The sequence below is a fragment of the Tenebrio molitor genome, chromosome 5 (assembly GCF_963966145.1).
Source record: "Tenebrio molitor chromosome 5, icTenMoli1.1, whole genome shotgun sequence".
Lineage (NCBI taxonomy): Eukaryota > Metazoa > Arthropoda > Insecta > Coleoptera > Tenebrionidae > Tenebrio > Tenebrio molitor.
Genome location: NC_091050.1, coordinates 21,269,808 through 21,290,861, shown reverse-complemented (window position 1 = coordinate 21,290,861; position 21,054 = coordinate 21,269,808). Strand labels below are relative to the sequence as shown.

General features: G+C 34.8%; 5 protein-coding genes and 3 long non-coding RNA genes across 8 annotated transcripts; 3 read left to right on the top strand and 5 right to left on the bottom strand.

Annotated features, from left to right (window-relative positions):
- Nucleotides 1-2,165: 2,165 nt before the first annotated feature.
- LOC138130165 (uncharacterized) lies at nt 2,166-2,609 on the bottom strand. The gene is made up of 2 exons (XR_011159514.1): nt 2,524-2,609; nt 2,166-2,476 (listed from the first exon to the last, which is right to left on the bottom strand). It is a non-coding gene; the product is annotated as an uncharacterized lncRNA (long non-coding RNA).
- Nucleotides 2,610-2,768: 159 nt separating this feature from the next.
- On the top strand, nt 2,769-4,413 carry LOC138130164 (vanin-like protein 1). The gene is made up of 8 exons (XM_069046558.1): nt 2,769-2,865; nt 2,917-3,063; nt 3,111-3,373; nt 3,421-3,662; nt 3,707-3,811; nt 3,855-4,034; nt 4,084-4,133; nt 4,199-4,413. The coding sequence occupies exons 1-8, from the start codon at nt 2,818-2,820 to the stop codon at nt 4,268-4,270; spliced, it is 1,107 nt and encodes a 368-aa protein (XP_068902659.1). The 5' UTR covers nt 2,769-2,817; the 3' UTR covers nt 4,271-4,413.
- A 3,045-nt stretch (nt 4,414-7,458) lies between these two features.
- Nucleotides 7,459-8,541, bottom strand: LOC138131052 (uncharacterized). The gene is made up of 2 exons (XR_011159704.1): nt 7,644-8,541; nt 7,459-7,589 (listed from the first exon to the last, which is right to left on the bottom strand). It is a non-coding gene; the product is annotated as an uncharacterized lncRNA (long non-coding RNA).
- A 4,698-nt stretch (nt 8,542-13,239) lies between these two features.
- On the top strand, nt 13,240-14,949 carry LOC138132009 (uncharacterized). The gene is made up of 3 exons (XR_011159960.1): nt 13,240-13,489; nt 13,551-13,703; nt 13,757-14,949. It is a non-coding gene; the product is annotated as an uncharacterized lncRNA (long non-coding RNA).
- Nucleotides 14,950-15,047: 98 nt separating this feature from the next.
- Nucleotides 15,048-16,235, bottom strand: Rab18 (RAS oncogene family member Rab18). Its single transcript, XM_069049322.1, has 4 exons — nt 15,927-16,235; nt 15,556-15,865; nt 15,381-15,506; nt 15,048-15,326 (listed from the first exon to the last, which is right to left on the bottom strand). The coding sequence occupies exons 1-4, from the start codon at nt 15,992-15,994 to the stop codon at nt 15,216-15,218; spliced, it is 615 nt and encodes a 204-aa protein (XP_068905423.1). The 5' UTR covers nt 15,995-16,235; the 3' UTR covers nt 15,048-15,215.
- A 242-nt stretch (nt 16,236-16,477) lies between these two features.
- On the bottom strand, nt 16,478-17,468 carry Polr2G (DNA-directed RNA polymerase II subunit Rpb7). The gene is made up of 6 exons (XM_069049324.1): nt 17,322-17,468; nt 17,158-17,267; nt 16,940-17,099; nt 16,835-16,885; nt 16,645-16,782; nt 16,478-16,594 (listed from the first exon to the last, which is right to left on the bottom strand). Exons 1-6 carry the CDS (start codon nt 17,331-17,333, stop codon nt 16,544-16,546), a joined length of 522 nt encoding a protein of 173 aa, XP_068905425.1. The 5' UTR covers nt 17,334-17,468; the 3' UTR covers nt 16,478-16,543.
- An 89-nt stretch (nt 17,469-17,557) lies between these two features.
- On the bottom strand, nt 17,558-19,399 carry Dus2 (Dihydrouridine synthase 2). The gene is made up of 6 exons (XM_069049321.1): nt 19,089-19,399; nt 18,898-19,036; nt 18,515-18,847; nt 18,169-18,456; nt 17,780-18,106; nt 17,558-17,726 (listed from the first exon to the last, which is right to left on the bottom strand). The coding sequence occupies exons 1-6, from the start codon at nt 19,258-19,260 to the stop codon at nt 17,618-17,620; spliced, it is 1,368 nt and encodes a 455-aa protein (XP_068905422.1). The 5' UTR covers nt 19,261-19,399; the 3' UTR covers nt 17,558-17,617.
- A 1-nt stretch (nt 19,400) lies between these two features.
- LOC138132007 (uncharacterized) lies at nt 19,401-20,530 on the top strand. The gene is made up of 3 exons (XM_069049323.1): nt 19,401-19,537; nt 19,591-19,881; nt 19,951-20,530. Exons 2-3 carry the CDS (start codon nt 19,728-19,730, stop codon nt 20,361-20,363), a joined length of 567 nt encoding a protein of 188 aa, XP_068905424.1. The 5' UTR covers nt 19,401-19,537; nt 19,591-19,727; the 3' UTR covers nt 20,364-20,530.
- Nucleotides 20,531-21,054: the final 524 nt, after the last annotated feature.

Sequence of the window (21,054 nt, the reverse complement as noted above, 5' to 3'; positions counted from 1 at the left end):
CGCTTGACGGGGAAAGTGGTCTTCTTGAAGAGTTTGCAATTTTGTGTAACGGTACGGGTGGTACGCTTTGGATTTTAAAATTTAGTGAACAACACTCTTCTCTACGCTTAGTTCTCTTGCAATTTGGCGTACACTTGCATGGGGTTGATTCTCGACTTCTTCGTGACGTATGAGAAACCTCTTGTCGTTTGTCATTTACAGCGTGGCTCAAAATTAATGCGGAACGGCCACTGAGTCAAGAGCGGCTGACACTTTCTACGCTTAATTTGATCTATTTGGCTTGAAGTCTTCTGTTCTCGTCAAGTATAAAGCTGATGTAGCATTGGCTTCTAAACGACACGTAACACGTAAAATAATTGCAAAGATTGTAAAATAAACTCCTATTTGTGCATCTATACTTATTTATCAGAAAATGTAAGAAAATGAAATGAGAAATAAATTGGAAGGAATGTGATTAAAGACTGGAGAAATTAATCAGGATAAAAGATGTAAAAACGAATCAACCAGCGAGGATTAAATAAAATAAAAAATAAAATTGTTTATAAAACGCAACTTTAATAACAGCAAGTGTGCAATGTTGTCATTTCCTCCCTTGTCGTACAAATTATGATTTGTATTAGATATACTCTTATACTTTTAAATTTCATCTCGTAGTAGGCGTTGAAGAGTCGATTGTGAACGCACCACTCGTGTAAAATGTAAGATTTAAACAGCTGATCCGTGATCCGTAACCGTTCACAAGGTGAAATTTAAAAAAACACCCGATACCTACAGTGCATTCACTTTTGTTTTAGACCAGAGTAGGCTATGGAAATTTGGCGAGTCGTATGGTAAGACTGTGGCTGAATGACAATATACATCATGTATAATATTGGAGGTTACACTTTCTTGTCAAAATTCATGACCATGTAGCCAAGCATTATCATGTTCCAATTAACTATATATATATAGTTTCGAGGACTCAATAATGTGTGTATTTAGTGATAAATGTAAATATTGCACAAATTTAAAACTAATTTACCTTAATACTTAATAATAATGTCAAATTTGACACTGGCAGTTCGAACAATTTTGATTTTGTTATTTTGACATAGCCCCGATACCAACATTTAATAAAACGTTGTTTAATAAAATAGCCTACTCTGGTCTAAAACAAAAATGAATGTATTATACAGGGTGTCTCAAAAATGGCGCCCAATCTCTTGAGGGGTTAAACTATTTGTAGAGTTGAGTTCAATTTCGTTGTGAATTTTTTTTTCCTTTGACTATTTTCTAAGTTATACACATTTTAAAACAAGCAAATTTGGCAACATTGGTTGGTATGCACAATCAACTAAACCAATTCTCCTTTGAGGTCAATGTTGCCACTGTTATTTTAGCGTATTTTGCTAGGTCATTACTCTAAAAAGAATTACTTCGGTGTTGTTCCACTACCTAAAGGGGTCTTGGAAAAAGTAACATTGTAAAGTAATGTATAATTCAGCTGTAAAATTTGGTAATAAAGAAGATACATCTCTTTGAAATTACCATATTTGAGAGCAAGTTATACAAAATCTGTTGGTCCGATTAAATTTTGTATTTCCCAGACTTCTATTCTTTAAGACCCTTAGGAAATTGGGCGCCATTTTTGAGACACCCTGTATATGTAAATTATTTGTTGTACTTCCATCCGCCCACTTTGCAATGAATTCTCAAGTAATTTTGGAATTTTGAAGTGAAGTTACCTTTTCCCTTTGAAACGTAACCCCTTACAACCCCACAAAGCCTACGCTTTGTCCCCCGAAAGGACTCTTCACTCGAGGACATTTTAAATTTTATCTGAACGGCATCGCGTCAAATGGCACAATAACGTGTGATCCTTGTGGATGTGGTCCAGCGCAGCACCAAGGGGAGCTGGGTTGCGGCCGGGACACCCTAACGAAAGGGTCCCATGAACAACGTCGTAAACACTGCATCTCGAGCTCGTCCGGCTCGGCGGGATCCTCCATTTTTTACTAATATTGCTCTTTGATGATTGTTTATTTTAGGGTTTATGTCTTCGGTTTTCTTTCTGGTTATGATATTTTTTTGAGTTTTCTCTATTGCAGGATATGAATATAGCATACTGAACCTTGGACAAAACAGCTCGTATAATGTGGTACTTTGTTACAACAAAACAGAAAATAATCATTTTTGCTGCGACTTTACTTTACGAACGTCTATACAAGAATCGACAAACGCCAAAAAACTTATTTCAAAATTTTTAAAACTGGAGGAGTCGAAATTTGCGGAGTAGTTGCTTGTTTTGGGCTCTAACGCAACTTGTTGCTGGAAAAGATTTGACAAATACGAAGAGGTTGGATGGCCAATAAGCTTCGAAGAAATTATCATCAAGGCAAAATTTTCTTGGCCCTTGAACAATGGAATTTACCTAAACTCCCAATTTCCCAGCTGTCTCCTAAATTCTATGAGACCACTAAATTCCAAAACACACCAACTGGAGCCAAGAAATTATTTACAATGAGAACAATGTTTCCTACCTACATAGAAATAATTTTTTCTCTGACTGAACCGCACAAAAAAATTCTCACTTTCGCCATCTTTGGAAGGAACTTTACTTTCCAGGATGTACGATCGTCAGACAGGAAACTGAGTCTGCTTAGTCATTTTCTCCTCTATATAAATATTTTTGCTGTACTTTTTTAATTTAATAAAATTGTTTGACAAAAAGATAGTTATACAAGATAAGTGTTACTGCGGAAACTAACTGCTTTGGACAGTCATTTTGATATCTCTGTCAAACGTTCTATTGTGTTCAGTTCTCAGTATAGTAGACAAATGTTTTTCCTCGTTTCCATTCTATTTATTTGCGTTCTCACAGGGACGGTAAGTTTCACAATTTTAGTGTTACTGAGTGGTTGGTTCGTTTTAAATTAGACATCCCAAAAGAATGAGGTCAAGATACTTTTTATGCACTACGGATTCACAAAGGACTCTAATCACAGAGCTCAGAAAGCACAAGACAGACTCTACACTATCACCAAGGAGCAGGTAGAATATTTAAAAACATCTGCATCTAACTATGTACCAACAATCAGATGGTTTTTATTAGAATAATTTGAGACTTTTAGAAAACTCTCCTTGCAATTTTTCCCGAGATACCTCTGCAATCTGGAATGAGTGAAAGGAACATAGCCACGTACGCTACAAACATAACTTCCAGCGAGGAGCCATGTGATGAAGACAAACATTACTATCCAAAGTTCATGCAGGAACTGGCTTGCGCAGCCAAACAAACCAAGACAATGGTGGTCACTAATGTAATCCAGGAAAAAGATAAAAAGTTCTACCCTGCAGATTTGGTTATTAGGGGTGACGGTTTAATATTACACAGGTTAATTGCATAAAAGAAGCAAGTGGTACTACTCGTACGTATTTCAGCAATCTCCGAGAAAATCAAATTGGCAACGACAACTTTAATCACCACTCGATACCATTCGAAATACCCGCAAACAAATACTTCGCTGTGCAAACGGAAGATGCAAAAGTAAATGTGTTTTCCTTGACCTCACCACACACGGGATTTAAGTTCTCTGTTGACAAGATGATACCTCCTGGCAACAAGCAAAGAAGAATCTATGTAGTTCCAGGTAGTTGGGTCTCTCAGCTACCATTCTTGACATGTGAGCACGTCCCCTTGCACATTTCAACGACAACAAAATGTTAGCTCTTCAGGTGCATCAGATGTTTGCGCAAGAACAAGAAATCACAATGATCGTCTCCGCGACTAACAACCCGAAACAAGGTCAAGGAGGTGTAGGTGTCTACCACGGTAAGTAGTGTGTACCATTGCCGGATATTTACATTTTTTGTAGCCACAGCTGGTCCACTCTTCACGGAATATGTACCGCAAGGTGGTACCAAATTCTATAATTATTCGTTTACTGACTCTGACGTTCCGGGAGCAGTAGAACCTCCACCCGATGTCAAAGATGTAGACCAGCTGGGTAAGGAGATGGACGATTTTAAAATGGAAGTCGATCCAGATGTACCGTGTACCACTTACAAATTATCAAGTAGATCAGGATTGACGTTATTTTTTAGATTGCAAGTCGAAAATCCTCAAAACTAGCGTGCCTACGACAAAAACAATCGTATGTTTTAGACACAAGCGTAACAAAATTTGTTGTCACTTTCACATAATTATATTCTTCAACAGCGCCCTCAGCCTCAAGGGCAGATTTTACACTTATCACTTAGTAGCATACAAGGGCTTCAAGAATTATTATAACGTTTTCAGCAGAGGAGGAGTTGAAATCTGTGGAATAATCGCTTGTCTGGATTCGAAGCTAGAGTCGTGTGGAAAGAGATTTGGCCATTACGATGAAGTCATCTGGCCAGTACTGTTTAAGAACATCACGATCAAAGCAAATTTCACAGAAGGGTTCTGTCCACCCTCGCGCCCTTGCACCCAATATCCTAATTCCCTCCTTAGTTCGATGAGACCCATTCATACGAATTTCACCAAATGGGAAACGAAAGTGTACCCGGACCAGAAACACCCGATTTTGGAAAAGACGTTCTCGTTAGTTGAGCCGCAAGACAGACTATTTACTTTTGCTATTTTCGGAAGAAATTTTTCTATGAAACCTACAAAAAGATCGGGATATGAGAATTTGGTAATAGCGAACTTTTGGATCACTGTTACATTTCCTTATCTATGTTCAATAATTTAATAAAACATTTAAAATTGAAACAATGTATTTCGGTCTTCAAAAGATGTTTCACAATTTTGTAACACTCTTAACTTTTGGTATGTTTGAAATTTCCGCTCACACATAGATAAAATAAAATTTATTTTGTGTATGCGCTCACATTAAAGTCACTAAGACCGGTATTTATAGTCGGCAACTCAAGTCCAACTTGGGTAAGTTGTACTCAAGTCCTAAGTTTTGCTCAAGTCTAGATGCATATTATAGTCATTATTTCGGCTAAACTCGTAAAAGTTAGACTTGAGTCTTACTCCAGTTTCGTTTGAGTCGAGTTGCCATGGTTAGGTATACCATACACCTTGTGACAGCGTGTTTTGAATTCTTTTGAAAAATGAAAATCCCGTACAGTTTAAAGGAGAAAATTCTGTTGGCTTCTCTCATACGCGATATGGAAGAGGCAATAAAAAAATAAAAAAACAGATACAGTTTCGGTAGAACGAAAAAATAGTGTTTAGGAAAGAATTAACACCCAGTACAATAGCTAACCGGAGAGTACTACAGTACGCACGGCCCAGCAATTGAAAAAACTGTGAACCAATAAACAATACAGGGTATTTCACGAGTGATAATGAGCCTAACGGAATAAAAATGAGACCCACACTACATTTCCGAAAAAAGCTGGCGACTGAAATTAAAATGTCCGGCTTTTTTTGAAATAGTATATAACGGTATTAGGCCGATATGGGTTATATAACAGACGAGGTTGAGATATTGTAAAATCGAGGCGGAGCCGAGATTTTATAATCAACCGAGTCTGTTATATCCATATCGGCCGTATGTTGTTTTATAGTTTTCTTTATACCAATAATACTTATCATTTAACGATGATTTATTTGTAAGACTGACATTTCTCTTTACTTCAAAAATTAAATTTAGTTGTCATTTGTGCCGTAACCGCAGCAACGGCTGCAAAAATAACGGCCTCGCTCTGATAATTTTGAATAACGGCCTAGACTGTTATAGGTGTCATATCAACCAAGCATTGAGTACTGATAAATCCTAATTGCAGTATGGTATAAAGAAAATATATTGTGGGGTGCATTTTTTATTCCGTTAGGCTCATTATCACTCGTGAAATAGCCTGTAAACAAAATACGTTGTATTTGGAACTTCTTCTTTAAAGTCATAACTCATAACAATCTTTCATCCTGCGATAAATAAGTATAATCTATTCATTTTGATTGTGACCACTCCGTAGTAACTTTTCAGTTGCTAGGTTATTGATAGGGAATTTTAGATATAGTCCATTCATTTTAAATCTTGGGTTTAGTAATAAAACTTGCCTGCTTTGACACTTGTCCGAAACTCAGTGAATCTAAAACTGTGTTCAATACCGAGTGTCAACTACCAAACCTGACCATAGGAATTTAACATGAAAAATAGTTTTTGCGTGATTTCATGTACCTACTTCATTAAGAAATTAATTAAATTTAACATTTGTTAAATGGTCAAGTTATTAGAAACATTTTTATTCACATTTATCAAAATGTCGAAATATGTTTGTGTTTAAATTTACTACTAAAATCGCCCAATAATTTGATTATTAAAAATACCATCCCAAACATTAAATTTCTGAGGGCATTGCGTTCTTGTAGTTAAATTTATCCGCGGATTTTCTTGAGACAAATATCGAGTGTTCTGGGTGGCTCATTATTTAACATACATTTGCATTCGTCAGTAAAACATCTGTTTTTAGGTACTATAAATATGTTCTGCTTACCTTATCTATACGACGGGTGCAGGTAATAATAAGACATCCCAAACATAGACAGAAAGTACATAATAATGGGGTTTTCCAGAATTTTAAAAATACAGGACCGGCCGGCCCTAAGCCACTAAACAATTACAGTCTTAGTTGTACCGTTCAAGAAATAACTTGTGTTGTGTAAAGTGAATTCAGTGCGTTAATTTTACTCAATATGTCAGGTGGTTTGGGTCATTTGACTTATCAGTCTGAACAAATTATTCTTAATGTGCTGGAATATTTGTTGCCAATACTGGTGAATCATCTAGTGAATTTGATTCAGATGACGATTAATTTTCTATTTGTTTATGTAAGTATTTTATTATTTTATTTATTAATTTACTTTAAAGTATACATGTAATGGATACTTTATTAATTACTCTTATTTCTTTATTTAGTAATCTTATTTCTCAAATACAAAATTTCCCAATACAAAATCAACAATCTCTTAACATTTTTTTGGTCACTGATCGCAAAATGTGTTTTAATTTTTTTTTATTTGCGGATACTTTAAGGTCTCTTTCTTTTGCTCGTCGATAAGATGGTGAAAGTACGACGTGGTACCAATTTTTTATGTGAACAGAGGGATTACTACTTTACAGTACCCACACAATGAAAACTTGCCGCTTTCGTAATTTACGGCGTTTTGAGTTTACAACTTTACCCAAGATTTAAAATGAATGGACTATAACACTAAATCCAGTCGCAGTTGGCAACTCTCGAAGGCGCCATTTTGACAGAAACGTCACGCTCACAGAAGACAGAACGGAGAACGACTTGCGCAAATGTTTTTTAACGTACCCTGTGCGCATATCTATAAAATTGAGTTTTGGTACAAAATTTTACAATTCAAAAAGAAAATGCCACGTCGTCTTCTCAAAGTTGGGACCAAACGGTTAATATTGACTTGTTTCGAGACGTTTATTGAAGCCAACGGGAAAACAACTCACAAAAATGAACATCACCAATAAAGTTAACTCTATTTGTGCTTTTTTGTTGTACATTTTGGCTAGTAAGTGTTGTAGTTTGATATCTTCTGCCTTTTCATCCCCTGTAAATCATTTTTTTGAACTTTCTGTCTGATTAGTTTTTATCTGAAAATATTTGTATTAATCAATGCTAATTGAAAGTTCTGATTACCTTTATACCAGGCATTTTTCGCTTTTGTCTTACTGCCAAATGACCATTTCCTTCGTTCTTCATTAATATCGAGAATTGCATGAGGTGATTTCGAAGTTTTTACGTTAAATAATCTGTAGACTCCGTCCACTGATAGATTGCACTTTTTTAAATATCCTTAGATAACAAAATCCCCAAACCATAACATTAAAATATTATCAAAGTATCGTAGATTGTGTTGGTAATACCTTGAAACATTCGCGCCACTGATTCTCATTGGTTCTTATAAAACCCACGCGAAAAATAAATTATATGACATTTCAAATTTGAAACTGTCAGTGCTGTCAAGTGGTTTAAGCATTTAGATTTGCGATTTTTCATTTTTAGAGCTATGTTTTGCGTTCCTCTGCTTTTAAAAGTTATTAGTTTTGATCGTGCTGCTGTTTTGACCTGTTCCGTTGCGATTTTTGTTGATTTTTTTGAATTTGTGAAGTGAGTGCGTGCCTCAAGAATCTAGCATAATGAACACTTTAAGTGACATTACAAACATCGAAAATGATTCAGAGGTAATTTTTGTTCATGCTTTAAATAAATCTTTTGTTTGTGTTTAGCCATTTCCGAAAAAAGCTGGATATTTTAATTTCAGTAGCCAGCTTTTTTCGGAAATTAGAAAATGAATTGTGCCTTACATTTTTAATTCCGTCTGGCACATTATCACTCGTGAAATACCCTGTATTAATAAAACCCAATGTATTACTCTTACTATACTGAAGTTTTCTTTCGTCTTTCCTAAATGCAAACATGCAGAATAATAATAAAACATCACGTGTAAACCTGCTCTTTCCATTTTTTAAATTTCGCGCCGAATCTATTTGTTGTAGCGTAGAGCGAACACTTTTAGTAACATTTATGTCAAGGAATCTATGAGTGGACCGAGTTTACCTGGATATAACTCCACTTTTCAACAGACGTGATCACAGAATCAGACAGACGTTTTTAGTTTCTCCTACTTCAAATATTGATTTCTGTTATTAATATTGATAAATACATAAAAATCATTGCTTTACTACCATGGTCAAGTTTTGAAAATTCTGACATTTTCCATCATGTTCACACCACACAAATATTTAGGGTAAAACGTATGCAGCACACAGCTAAACAGCGCCTACTATGTTTTTCGTTGTGGTCACAATCAAAGTGAATAGATAATATTTAATGCTTACATCTAAAATTCAAATCTGAACATTAGTGCCTACCCATATACTCGTAATTGAAACGAAACGAAAAACAGGAAAACAGCAACTGTCAGACAGTACAGAGACAATTTTGGACCTCTAAACTCATGTAAGCAAGACTTGAGTCTGCCTAACCCCTAACTTGGGCTTGAGTCAAACTTGAGTGCTCATCAATGCTCAAGTATTGTTTATAAAACACAATCGGAACTCAAGTCTGTCTCAAGATTGAGTCTAACTTAAGTTTGGACTATAAATACGGGCCTAAATCAACACACTTCCTGCTCAGTCGCATATGCCTACTGCGATTTTTTAAACATAACGAATAAAAAATGTCAAAAACTCATTCTTTTCAAATGGCACTTCGTATTTATTATTGCACTGGTCGAAAGCTTTAGTATACGAACCTTATAACGTTGGAAAGCTTGTCAAAAAAGCTTTCGACCAGTGCAATAATAAATGCGGGGTGCCATTTGAAAAAAATGAGTTTTTGACATTTTTAGTTTGTTATATTTAAAAAATCGCAGTAGGCATAATATGCGACTAAGCACGTTATTGAGTAAACACTTAACAGATGCGGCAAACAATCAGGAATCGAACAGCGTCAATTATTTTAATTTATGTGATCAAAAACGATGGCAGATAAGTAAAAACGACCTGTGTAGATTTGATTCGCAGTTAATTCAATTGATTCTTCTTTAAAGTCTTGTTTAGAGAGAATACTTAATTTACGTTTAACTGATTTACAATGGCGTCAGTCCACTTTACCGATTAGATTTGGTGGTCTGGGAATTCGTCGCATTTCCGATATTTGCCTCCCTGCTTTCCTATCTTCAATTAATGGGGTTAAAAAGCTTGTTTCTTTATTACTGAACTCAAAGGATAATGAGCTTAATATTCACCATTATGATGAAGCTTTAGCAGTCTGGGGTGTAGCAAATGAGAACGAAATACCAACAATCCCACAATTTCAGAAGAATTGGGATAATATTAATATCAAAGGAATAATTGCCAATAACTTAATCTTTAATTCACCTAGAGACTTGGCTCGTTTTAAGGCTTTGCAATGCAGAGAATCAGGATCTTGGTTACATGCAATACCTTCTCCTAATATTGGTACTCTTTTAGATAACACTTCCTTCCAAGTTTGTATTGGTTTAAGATTGGGTTGTAATCTTTGTACACCTCATATTTGCAAATGCAATGCGAAAGTTGACGAAATTGGCACCCACGGTCTAAGTTGTTTCAAAAGCAGTGGTAGATTTTCAAGACACACGGAAATTAATTCCATTATCAACCGGTCTTTAACTTCTATTCATGTGAATTCAACTTTAGAACCAAACGGACTGTCTCGGGATGAGGGAAAACGCCCAGATGAGATGACTTTAGTACCGTGGATTAAAGGTCAACCTTTGGTTTGGGACGTTACTGTTGTAGATACACTTGCAGACAGTTACGTATTGAAATCATCTGAAGTCTCAGGTTTTGCCGCTGAAATGGCTTGCAAACGCAAACATAGCAAATATAGTTCAATCATTTCGTCAAACTACGTATTTAAAGGTTTAGCATTTGAAACCTTAGGCCCTTGGTGCAAAGAAGCCATCGATTTCATTAATGTCATCGGAAACCGACTTATCTCGGAATCAGGCGATTCAAAATCAAAGAAATTCCTTTTCGAGAGGATTTCCCTTGCCATTCAACGTGGAAACGCTGCATGCATTTGGGGCACTTTTCCAGATTCCGCAATATTATCGGAAATTTTTGTATTATAAAACAAAAATGTTTATGTAATTATGTTATTAATATAGATATTTTAATATTTATTCACAGTTTAGCATAAAATCCAAAAATGAAATCAAACTGGGTAGGTTCCATTTAAAAAAACATAACTTTAGTGTTTTTAATAATATTGGGACATTCTGTATACGTATATACCGCAATATTTTCCGAACATGCAGTAGAAGCGTAGCTATCATCTAGAAATACAAACATTTTACTAAGAAGATTTAGGCTAAAATTCTTAAGGATAATGTATAGTACTTCATATTACAAGGAACGCCTCAACTTCGAAAACACCCTGTATATATAAAACTGAATGTCTGTTTATATATTTTGTATGCAAATCTACAGTTTTACTCAGATCTTGATGAAATTTTGTACACTTGATCTTCAAAACAAGAAGAAAATTACTGTCTACTTTAATTTTACAAAAACCAACCCCTACTACCATTTTCAACCCTGTTAAGAAAAAAAGACAGTTTTTTCGAGTTAGAAATACCCTCACCTTTGCCGCTTCACCCCTATTTCATCCTCTGAGTATATCGTCACCTTCGCCGCTTGACACCAACAAAAAGCAACCTCTATTATCATTTTTAAGCCTGTTAAGCAAAAAAAAAGTTTTTTCGAGTTGGAAATCGCGTTTGCATGATATGTTCAGGTGTCAAAGTTACACTTGGTTGTTTATAAAAGTAGTAATTTCGCAAAATGTGTTTGAATGATTATGATTGTGTTTTACCGAAAGATGTTAAGACATCTAAGCAGAACAAGCTTCAAATAGCTTAATACCGTAAAAATCAAAAGGCAGGTATCTGAAATCAAACGAGACAATAAAAAAATAGGAATATCTAAATAAGGTTACAACTGAAAATAAAAGTATTAAAGGCGTATTTTCATGAATTGGTAGGTGATCAATGATCATAGTGTTAGTTTCTTATCGTATTGATCTTTTTGTTTATATAGTCGAAAAAAAAAGTAGTCTACAGTAAAGTTTTAATTATTCTTCGTAAAAAGACAAACTTCATATTGAATTGAAATTACTGCGTTTATAGCAATACATGAAAGTAGAAACATAATTTTAAAACATTCTGAAATTTGCGGGCAAAACGGGTAAAAACTAGTTCTATTATAAATTTTGTTCCGAACTTTATGTTCACACTGTACTATCGGATAGCAAAAAAAGCTGGTACAGTCGCGATCAATAAATTTTGGACACTAGTGTCATCGTGCTGTCATACATTCTAAAATGACCTTTATGTATTAATAACTTTTAATTTTTATTGTGTCAATTTTGAAAATGTGAATGTCAGGTTTACCGACAAAACATTCAAGAAGTTTTAAAAATCAGACAAATGGAATAGAACGAGGTTTTAATTAATAAAAAATAGAAAATAAATAAATAAAAACTATAAACTTAATGGGTAGTATGCATAAGAATAAGCATTTGCTTATACTATATATTTGTCTTTTTCTATCTAATAGAAGCCATGTATTTCTATCTCTCACTAATACAAGTAAAAGCATTTGCTAATGGTTTATGCATATGACCCACTATTTTGTCATCGCTCATGTTGACAATTTGTAGATAAATTTGACAACAATTTCATCATTCATGTATGACAATTTCAATAAAGCACGATTTAGAGTAAATTTTTTTATGACAGAAAAATGATCGCAATAGTATAGTTTTCCCATTTATAATTTGGTTTTACTACCAGCCCTGTTGACAGGGAGTTAAATACCCAGACAATAGGCAACTACCGCCATAAATCCTAGGACTGTAAAAGAAGGTCTGTTGTCTGACCAGGTTACAATATGTTCAGTATTGCCAAAACCACAACCCCAGCCCCTAATAATTAATTGCACTGCTATAAAACCAAATTATAAATGGGAAAACTTTACAGTATGTTACTCTAGACACTTTCTAACAGGGGGGCTTTATTTGAAATCATTCGCAAAGTTGCGTGTGCGCAAACCAGCAACATGCGAATGGTATTGCGAGCGGTGAAAAGCGCGGTGATGAGATTTTTTTTTTTTTAATAATTAACGATTGAATCCAAAAAGATTGAGTTATTTTACAACCAAATCTAAACATATTGAGTTGTTTTGCACCTAATTTAACTCCTGTGTGTGAACTGTATGTACTCACTTATTCACATTGACATCATTTTGATGGAGCGGCAACCATAAATTACGCCTACCTGGCCTACAATCAATTATAATAACCGCGTATAATATACGGTGCGATCAACAATTACTTAGATAAGGGGCGGCTATGACTTTGTAGGTGTCAGATTTTTCGTATCTTTGCTAACTCAGCTAATAAAAGTCAAACTGTCACTATCAATCAGATTTTAACGTAAAAATGGTTTTTACTTCAGGACATAAAAGATTAATCTTATTTTCGTAATGGTGTTTTCAATAACGAAGAATGTCTATACGGCGCTGTTGTTGCGCTGTTTGTTTGGCCGACTTTCGGCAAAAATTTCGAAATTTAAATTGTAACGGGTATATGCAATGCAACCAGAAATACTTCCAACCCAGTCGACGTGCGGCCAAGATTTCAACGCCTTCTTTGATCTACATATATAATTGTTGATGTGCGATCAACTACCGTGCGGGTAGTTTTAACTTTGTCATTCTAAAAAAATAGCCATAAAATGAAGAGATTTTTTGTGATTATATAATTTTTACCTAAATAAAAACCCCTAAAACCTAATTATACCAGTTATACCACCAACAAAGCATTGATAGGAATTTAAATCTCACCTATCCTTAGTTCCTTACCTGACTCTATCCCACCTATCCCTAACTTGAGTAATGTACCAATTTTGAGGTTATGTTAATTTTGCTAATGATCAGTACCAGTAAGAAATTGTTAAATTGCTAATTTTTTGCAGCACCTAGTTTACTTTAGCCTGTTTTAAGGAAAATTGTTCAAAAATGGGGAAGGAAGTAGACAAGATGTTCAACACTTGTAGGGCATGTCTTTCATTGTCAGATAATACATATCCAATTTTTGACACCATTTCCCAATTCAACGTAAATATAATTACAATGCTTAATAATTTTTCACTTGAGGTACAATATTCCAAGTTCCTATTATAAATTCATTTGTAACAAACAGATTTTAGATACTAGAAGATGATGACTTCCCTAAGGTGCTGTGCTTGTCATGTATTGCAAAACTTCAGGCAGCATATGACTTTATTGAAACTTTTAAAAAGTCTCAAGACTTCTTGGATCAGCATTACTTAAAGAAATGTGAAGAAAATGTTAAAATTGTTAATGAAGATGAAGAAACAACAGGGGATAACATAGAGGGTTATTTAGACACTGACAGTTTTCAGGACAACTCTGGAAACATATTTAACAGTGGAGAAATAGACACTGAGAGTTTTATTATAAAATGTGAAAACAGTGATAGGGAAAGTGTGCATGAATCAGATGACCAAGACTTCCTAATTGAGCAATCAGTTAAACTTACTCGACAATACAGAATTCACAAATTAGATAATGAAGATCAAGCAGAGCAAGAATCTGATGATTCTGAAGAGGTCCAAAATCCTACAAATGAACAAAATACAACTTTAGAAAATCAGTATGAAAAATTTAGATCTTTGCATGGCTTGTTTCTATCATGTCCTGTCTGTTCCAAAACTTTTAAAAGATTTCGTGCATTTAGTGTCCACTTAGCAGAACATAATAAAGATATCACTTGTAAGTTATGTGCTGTACAGTTTGACGATGCCAATTTATATCTAGAACATTACCAAAAGAAGCACAGATATCAGTGTAATATCTGTGAAAAGTCTTTCCCAAGAGGGGATACATACAACAGGCACATGCAAGCACACAACAACACACTACCCCAATTCGTGTGTCCTGTTGAAAATTGCACGAAAACTTTCACAGTGAGACAATCATTGCGAAACCACTTCAAGACAATACACAGTGAAAAACGCAATTTTTTGTGTAACATGTGCGGCGCTTCTTTTAAAAATTATGATAACTTGAGGTACCACATGAAAAAACACAAAGGACCATCACATTTGTGTCCTTACTGCGGGAAGGCATTTATGCAGTCTGTGCATTTAACTTACCACATGTGGCGACACACTGGGGTCAAGCCCTACAAATGTACAAAGTGCGACAAAAGTTTCGTCTCTAAGAAGGTGTTGACGGCGCATCTAGACCGGAATTGTGAGAAAACGAAGAAAGGGAAACAGGAAGCGGTGTTTTTGGATATTGACAATATTTAATCAAGTCCTGTTATTTCAGCACACTATTGTAATAAATAAATATTTTTTTACTGTTATGTAATGAATTGCGACTCAATTATTTGTGCTCTACAAATGTGTATGCAAGAATATTTATATATTTCATGGAAAAGGTATTTGTGGCTAGAAACTGGTGAAAAAATGGTTTGGCAGCAGTTATCACTTAATTTAATGATGCATTTTGGTACACTTGAATAATCATAAAAATACATAACATTTGATGCAGCTAGTTCATAAAAAATATATGTTAATAATTTATTAGACTAAAATCCATTAAATTAATTATATAAAAGTAACATAGTTACCCAGAGTTTTAAAATAAGCTGCAATAGCAAGGGCTAGATTCTGATTGGTGATCTTTATTATCAACCTGGAAATTACCGTTCAACGCAAATGATTCCCAAAGTCCAGGTGTTTGTATTATCTGCAAAAAAATTAATTCAAGATCATCATTTCTTTAAATCATTTGCAAGTTTACTTTATGCACTAACTCTTCGAAAGCACACTGCACCCCATCCCTAGTTTTTGCACTTGCTTCAATGTACAACATTTGATGCTTCCTTGCAAATTTCATTGCTTCATCCCTATTCACTTCTCGGTTTTCCTACAAAATATTCTCTTAAACTGAGGAATTTTAAACAATGACTGTTTACTTTATCAATTTTATTTCCAACAATCATTTTTACTATGTTTGCTTTGGTTGAGTATGTTTCTAATTCGCTTAGCCATGTTTCTAGTTTAGCAAATGTAGAGTGATTGGTTACGTCATAGACTAGAATAGCCCCCTGTGCTTCACGGTAGTATGACGGTGTCAAGGTTCGAAACCTTTCCTGACCAGCTGTGTCCCATATCGCTAATTTTACGGTGCTGCCGTCAACTGGCACTTTCTTTGTCTTGAAGTCGACCCCAATTGTTAGCGTTTGATCAGGGTCAAAGTTGTCCTCGGTGAACCTGACCAATATGCTGGAAAAAAAACCAATGCATTCATGTAATGATTAACACTGATCGTATCCACGACTTTTACCTTGATTTGCCAACACCACTTTCTCCTATTATAAGAATTTTAAGAGTTGTTAACACCTCTTCGTCCATTACGAATCAAATGACGAGGTTGTGCGTAGTTAAGAACTTTAACAATCAACAAACAACAAAGACAAAACTATTCAGGTCGATATTTTAATAAGTCACCTCAGTTACTTCACTACAATGAAACAACTTTGTTCTATCAACAATTTAGAAGTTGAAAAAAATTAAATAAAATACATATAAAAATTACAATTTTACTTTGACATCTGTGAAGTATTCAATTTGACAATGACAAATGACATTTTGTTTACAACCCACCCAACGATATTACAGACATCTGCAATATCGACGCGTCACCATGGACGCGTCTAATCAGTATTCTACAAATTTTTATCATTTCAAATTTCTTTCAAAATGCAAACAAAGATGTAAATCACACCAAATCTGTACGAATTTGAATATTTTTTGTTTAAAGTATATCTTCAAATAAACCCTTGTAGCGCCACCTACTTCTCAGGAAATGGGAAAACTTAAAATTAATGTACAAAATCAATAATAAAATATTTCCTTTGATTCACATTTTTAGATACATTTAAAATTAATTCATTCTCACTCTTAATTACTAATCAAACCTAAGTAGTCATCCATTAAGGTTCCAATTGCAAACTGGAAACAATTTAGTTAATAAACTTTATGATAGATTCACTGTTACTTACAATTCCTGTTGCATCTACACGAGTACCCACAATTTTTAGTCTAATTTCTCCTTCTGCATGAATAACAACATCTTCATCTTTAGTTTTATAACATTGTGGATTTACATTTGGACAGAATTCCATTTCAGCAGGTATCGACTGTTGGTTGATTGTTTTATTATAAATTTCTATTTTTATTAAACATACTTACATGGTGTGAAATAAAACAAGATAAAGGTCCAATCTCAGCAAACATTCCCACCTACAATAATTATTATTTAATGTAATATCTTTTCCATTTTTCACAGTTAAATACCTTGTTAACTTGACGCACAACAGCATCAAGTACTTCACCTTTAAATGGTCGAAATACTATGGCTTTATACTTGACAGGATACACAACATATCCTTGTCCAGGTAAAATCAAACCTGCTCCTATGCTGTCGATTGTTGTAACAGCAATAACAAATCCATATCTAAAAATGATTAGTTTACATAAAAATAGGTCTCGAGATGTAAATTCAACACACTAACTTTCCTGTACAAGTACCCTCAACTTCTGTGTATAATTTAGTCTTAACTTTTTCTAGAAGTTGTGGTCCAAAGTACTGAGGATGCAACAGAATTTCATGTTCCAGTGAAATCTATAAATTAAAAAGTGAATAAAAAATTGTCTTCTGGTAATCACGATATATTACATGATAAAACATTTTATTTGTTAAACTAAAAAAAATTATTTGTAAATATGCCGCATATAGGTTAACAAACGAACAACACAACCAAGAACACAACTCCCCCGCCGAATATATAAAGTTGGGTTATGTTATTTTTTCGTTGACAACTAACAAATTGGGTACCACATTTATAACGTGAAAATCACTAAATATTTAAGTCTATTTAAAAAAAATTACAGTCACGAAAGTACCGCTTAAAATTGTAAGTAAAAACAGTTTATTACATCTATAACAACAAATATACATTAACAATGTATATATTACTCTAATATACTCCCGTCCTTAATCAAGTCATCTTTGCTAATTAAACCTAATGAGCAAGCTAAAACCAAAGCAGCTCCTTGTTCAGCAAATCTCTTATTTTTCTCCCTAAAAAATTTCACACAGACAAAAGTAAACACGTGAAACATTTAAGCACATACCAGTATGATGAACTATATTTCTTTCCTTGGAATGTTGCTATTGCCCTGAATAACTTGTCCTGATTTATAGTTTTGTAAGTGGGCAAATCTTGTTTGTATTTGCCACAATATGCAATTATTTTAGATTTAGGTAAATCTGGATCTTCAGGATAATTTACTCTGATAAAGGCACATTTCATTTCAATAATGTCTTCATCCAATTCAGTCTTAATCTTTTTTGCTTTAGGGCTAAACATGTCTGGAGTCACCTCGCGCCTGCTTAATATGCCTTGGGAATGAAATTTCAGTTGCTTTTTCCTACAGTACTCAGCCATATCCCAAATTGCGCTAAAATATTTGCAACAAGTTATATAAAATACATATGTACTTCAAATCTAAATTGAACATACCAAATTTGTTCCAATGTTTGGCATTCTAAAAACTTCTTTCCTCTAGGTGTTTCTTGCAACTCTTTCAACATATTCTGTATGCAATATTTAGTATTACTTGGGGAGTTGTCATAATCTATAGCATACTTGAGGTAATTAACAATCACACTTTCCAAATCTAATAAGCCTTGTTTGCGAAATATCGAACAATTGCCTTCTGCAGTCCTTGCTATCATAACACTAGAGCATCCACAGGCCTTTCTAAACTTGATTATGTCACCATACTTTTCAATCTCTCTAGAGCCACCACTGAAATCATTACCAGAATATTACAATATTGAAGAGTGCAAGCTCATTTAATTTATACTTTGCTATGACAGGAATACAAATGTTCTCTGCTATTTTTCTTATAGTGCCATTCCTGTTAGGATGTTGAGGTCTTTCAGCTTTCGTCCTTCCATGTATGGCAATGGCTGCAATTCCAGTAGATACCAACTCCTTCACTAAACTCAAAGTCTCTTCTTCATCTTCGAAAACGCGAATTTTACAAGTGATTGGGACTTTTATATTTTTGGTCAGCGTAGACAGAATTGACTTGGCTTTTTCAGGTTGTCTTAACAGAGCAGCCCCCATTCCTCCTTTCAGCGAAAATTCTTTAGGACAACCCATGTTGATATCGATTCCAGCCACATCACCCTCTCTGAAATTTACACGATGTAAAAGTGATTTTGAAATTTGAATTGAATCTACATCATTTTGGCAACTTTCAAAGCTCTTTCTGGATCACACGTTCCTAACTGTACCACTACTCTGTCCTTTTCTTTTTGACATGTTCGAAACACAACAGAACCATCTGACTTATCTAGGTAATCAACTGTGCCTAAAACATCTGTTCAGCTCTGTTGACCAGTGCGGTCTTGGATACATGTGTCTTGTATTACCATTTTCTCTTCGTATCGATTTTAAAAATTTCCAGTCGATTAACTCTTCCGTGCATACAATGTCGGCACCATAATCAAGAGCCAGTAGTCTCATGGGCAACGTACCAACCCGTACCATCGGGGCCAAAATTATTTTGTTATCGTAATTTAACTTATTAGTGATTTTGGTCATGATGTATTATTAGATTAGAACCTCGATATGTTAACAATTTCCACAATAAAATGTGAGGTTAGAATTTTCTGTCATGTGTTAACCTTAAAAAACAACACTAACTGTCAAGCGTGGGCGGGCTCTGTTGCCAAACGTAAACCGCACCATTTATTTCTTATGTTTACTTTACACGTTTTCCGAATATTATCACGCGCCCCCTCATCAATTAGATGTGGATCTTTTTCGCACACTTTCCCTTCCATTTACTCCGGTTCGCTGCGAAGAGATCATCCAATTAGTAAAAATTACGGAACGACACGTGGCAACATTGTTGTTGTTTTCTTTTTTTAGTTTTTCAAAATTTGGAATGCAAACAAGTAGGTAGCTGTGATAAATTTTTACATTTTTGGCATCAACAATGATATTTAATACTCGTTTGAATTTTTTTTGAAAGAAAGTTTCATGTGACAAAAGTATCCAGTACAAAAATGTCTCATCGTTATTCCACAGCTTTATCTCATATTGTTTTGGCTGGAACTGGAATTTACTGTTTGGTCCAAATTAAAGGTTCGCAACTGCATCTCCCTCATTTTACTTTTGGGATAATTACGATAAATTCGCTCATCGGAGTGTGGAGATGGGGTAATTATTGTTCTTTGTGTTGTGGCAAGTGTTACCTGTAAAACGTTTAACCATCTGACTGATTTGTAGGAAATCCCGACTATGGCGAAAAGGCTGACGGACTTTACAAGTTTACCTCGTACTTGCAGTTACTATTTGCTGTGCCGTGTATTACAACGACTATATGGCTAGGCAACGGATATGACAGATATTTAAGCTGGGCCTGGACTATACTACCAATGATTCCTCTTGTCTGTTACCTTGCAGATGCTTCCACTGATGATAAACTCGAAGAGGCTGTTATTCCACTTAATTTAATCGCTTTAGGTGTGGTGTCTTTCTTGGCCGAAAACTACTATGGGATCGCTACTGCCATATCGTACGCGATAGATCACTATCTTGTACTAAAACAAGGACAACAGTACGACATACCTGCTCAAGACTTGTACAATTACGGCCTATGCTTCTTTGCATTTTTTGCGTTAAGAGCAATTGGGTATTGATGTTTTTGATATATTTATATTTGACCAATTTTTATAACTGTTCGCTTTGAAAATTGCATATCATTGTTGTCATGTACCTATATATTTTTATATGATGTTTCATGCTATTACTGTTTACTATACTGTATATGACGAAATTATATGTTGAATAAAGATGTGAAACAGAATTTTTCGCTCTTTTCTTACCTTACTGTCCGGCCACCACAAAAATATCCGCTCGTTTTGAACGGCGACTGCCAACACCATGAAAATATCCTTGGAAGTGTCGTAAATAATGTTTAATTAGGCTTTCACAGTCGTACATGTTTACAAGAACAAGAATAGGATATACATTTGTAAAAATCATTCAGCAGCTTTGTAAGCGCAAAAGGTAAACGCAGCCATGCAGTAGTTATAAATCTGCCTGGACACTGGCTCGTACGAGAGCTCGCTTCTAAAAAAGAATATGCAATAAGACAGAAAGATCAACACAGAAGCTCCCATCGCAAATATATCTCGATGTATAAAGCCGACTCCCATTAACGACACGATGTTCATGACGACGGTAAAATCGATCAGATCCTGTCTTGTATAATGTTGAAACAAGAAAATGTAAGTAGGAATTAGACCGATGACTGTATGCAGCCAGGCTACTTCTTTTTGAGCCACGCCGTACTTGAGCCAGACTTCAGTTGTTAGGCAAGGTAACGCC

Bases quoted from the DNA above. Each gene is read 5' to 3' on its own strand.
- LOC138130164 (XM_069046558.1), top strand. From the start codon at position 2,818: ATGTTTTTCCTCGTTTCCATTCTATTTATTTGCGTTCTCACAGGGACG. The intron at 2,866-2,916 runs GTAAGTTTCACA...GTTTTAAATTAG, and splicing joins TTTGCGTTCTCACAGGGACG to ACATCCCAAAAGAATGAGGT. The intron at 3,812-3,854 runs GTAAGTAGTGTG...CATTTTTTGTAG, and splicing joins AGGTGTAGGTGTCTACCACG to CCACAGCTGGTCCACTCTTC.
- Rab18 (XM_069049322.1), bottom strand. From the start codon at position 15,994: ATGGACGAAGAGGTGTTAACAACTCTTAAAATTCTTATAATAGGAGAA. The intron at 15,507-15,555 runs GTAAACAGTCAT...AATATTTTGTAG, and splicing joins TTGGAAATAAAATTGATAAA to GAAAACCGAGAAGTGAATAG. The intron at 15,327-15,380 runs GTAAACTTGCAA...ATTTTTTTGCAG, and splicing joins TCGAAGAGTTAGTGCATAAA to ATAATACAAACACCTGGACT.
- Polr2G (XM_069049324.1), bottom strand. The intron at 16,783-16,834 runs GTAAGTATGTTT...ATCAACCAACAG, and splicing joins CTTGTTTTATTTCACACCAT to TCGATACCTGCTGAAATGGA. The intron at 16,595-16,644 runs GTAAGTAACAGT...AATTGTTTCCAG, and splicing joins GTGTAGATGCAACAGGAATT to TTTGCAATTGGAACCTTAAT.
- Dus2 (XM_069049321.1), bottom strand. From the start codon at position 19,260: ATGACCAAAATCACTAATAAGTTAAATTACGATAACAAAATAATTTTG. The intron at 19,037-19,088 runs GTAATACAAGAC...AGAGCTGAACAG, and splicing joins ATCGATACGAAGAGAAAATG to ATGTTTTAGGCACAGTTGAT. The intron at 17,727-17,779 runs GTATGTGCTTAA...GAAATTTTTTAG, and splicing joins AAATATAGTTCATCATACTG to GGAGAAAAATAAGAGATTTG.
- LOC138132007 (XM_069049323.1), top strand. From the start codon at position 19,728: ATGTCTCATCGTTATTCCACAGCTTTATCTCATATTGTTTTGGCTGGA. The intron at 19,882-19,950 runs GTAATTATTGTT...ACTGATTTGTAG, and splicing joins CATCGGAGTGTGGAGATGGG to GAAATCCCGACTATGGCGAA.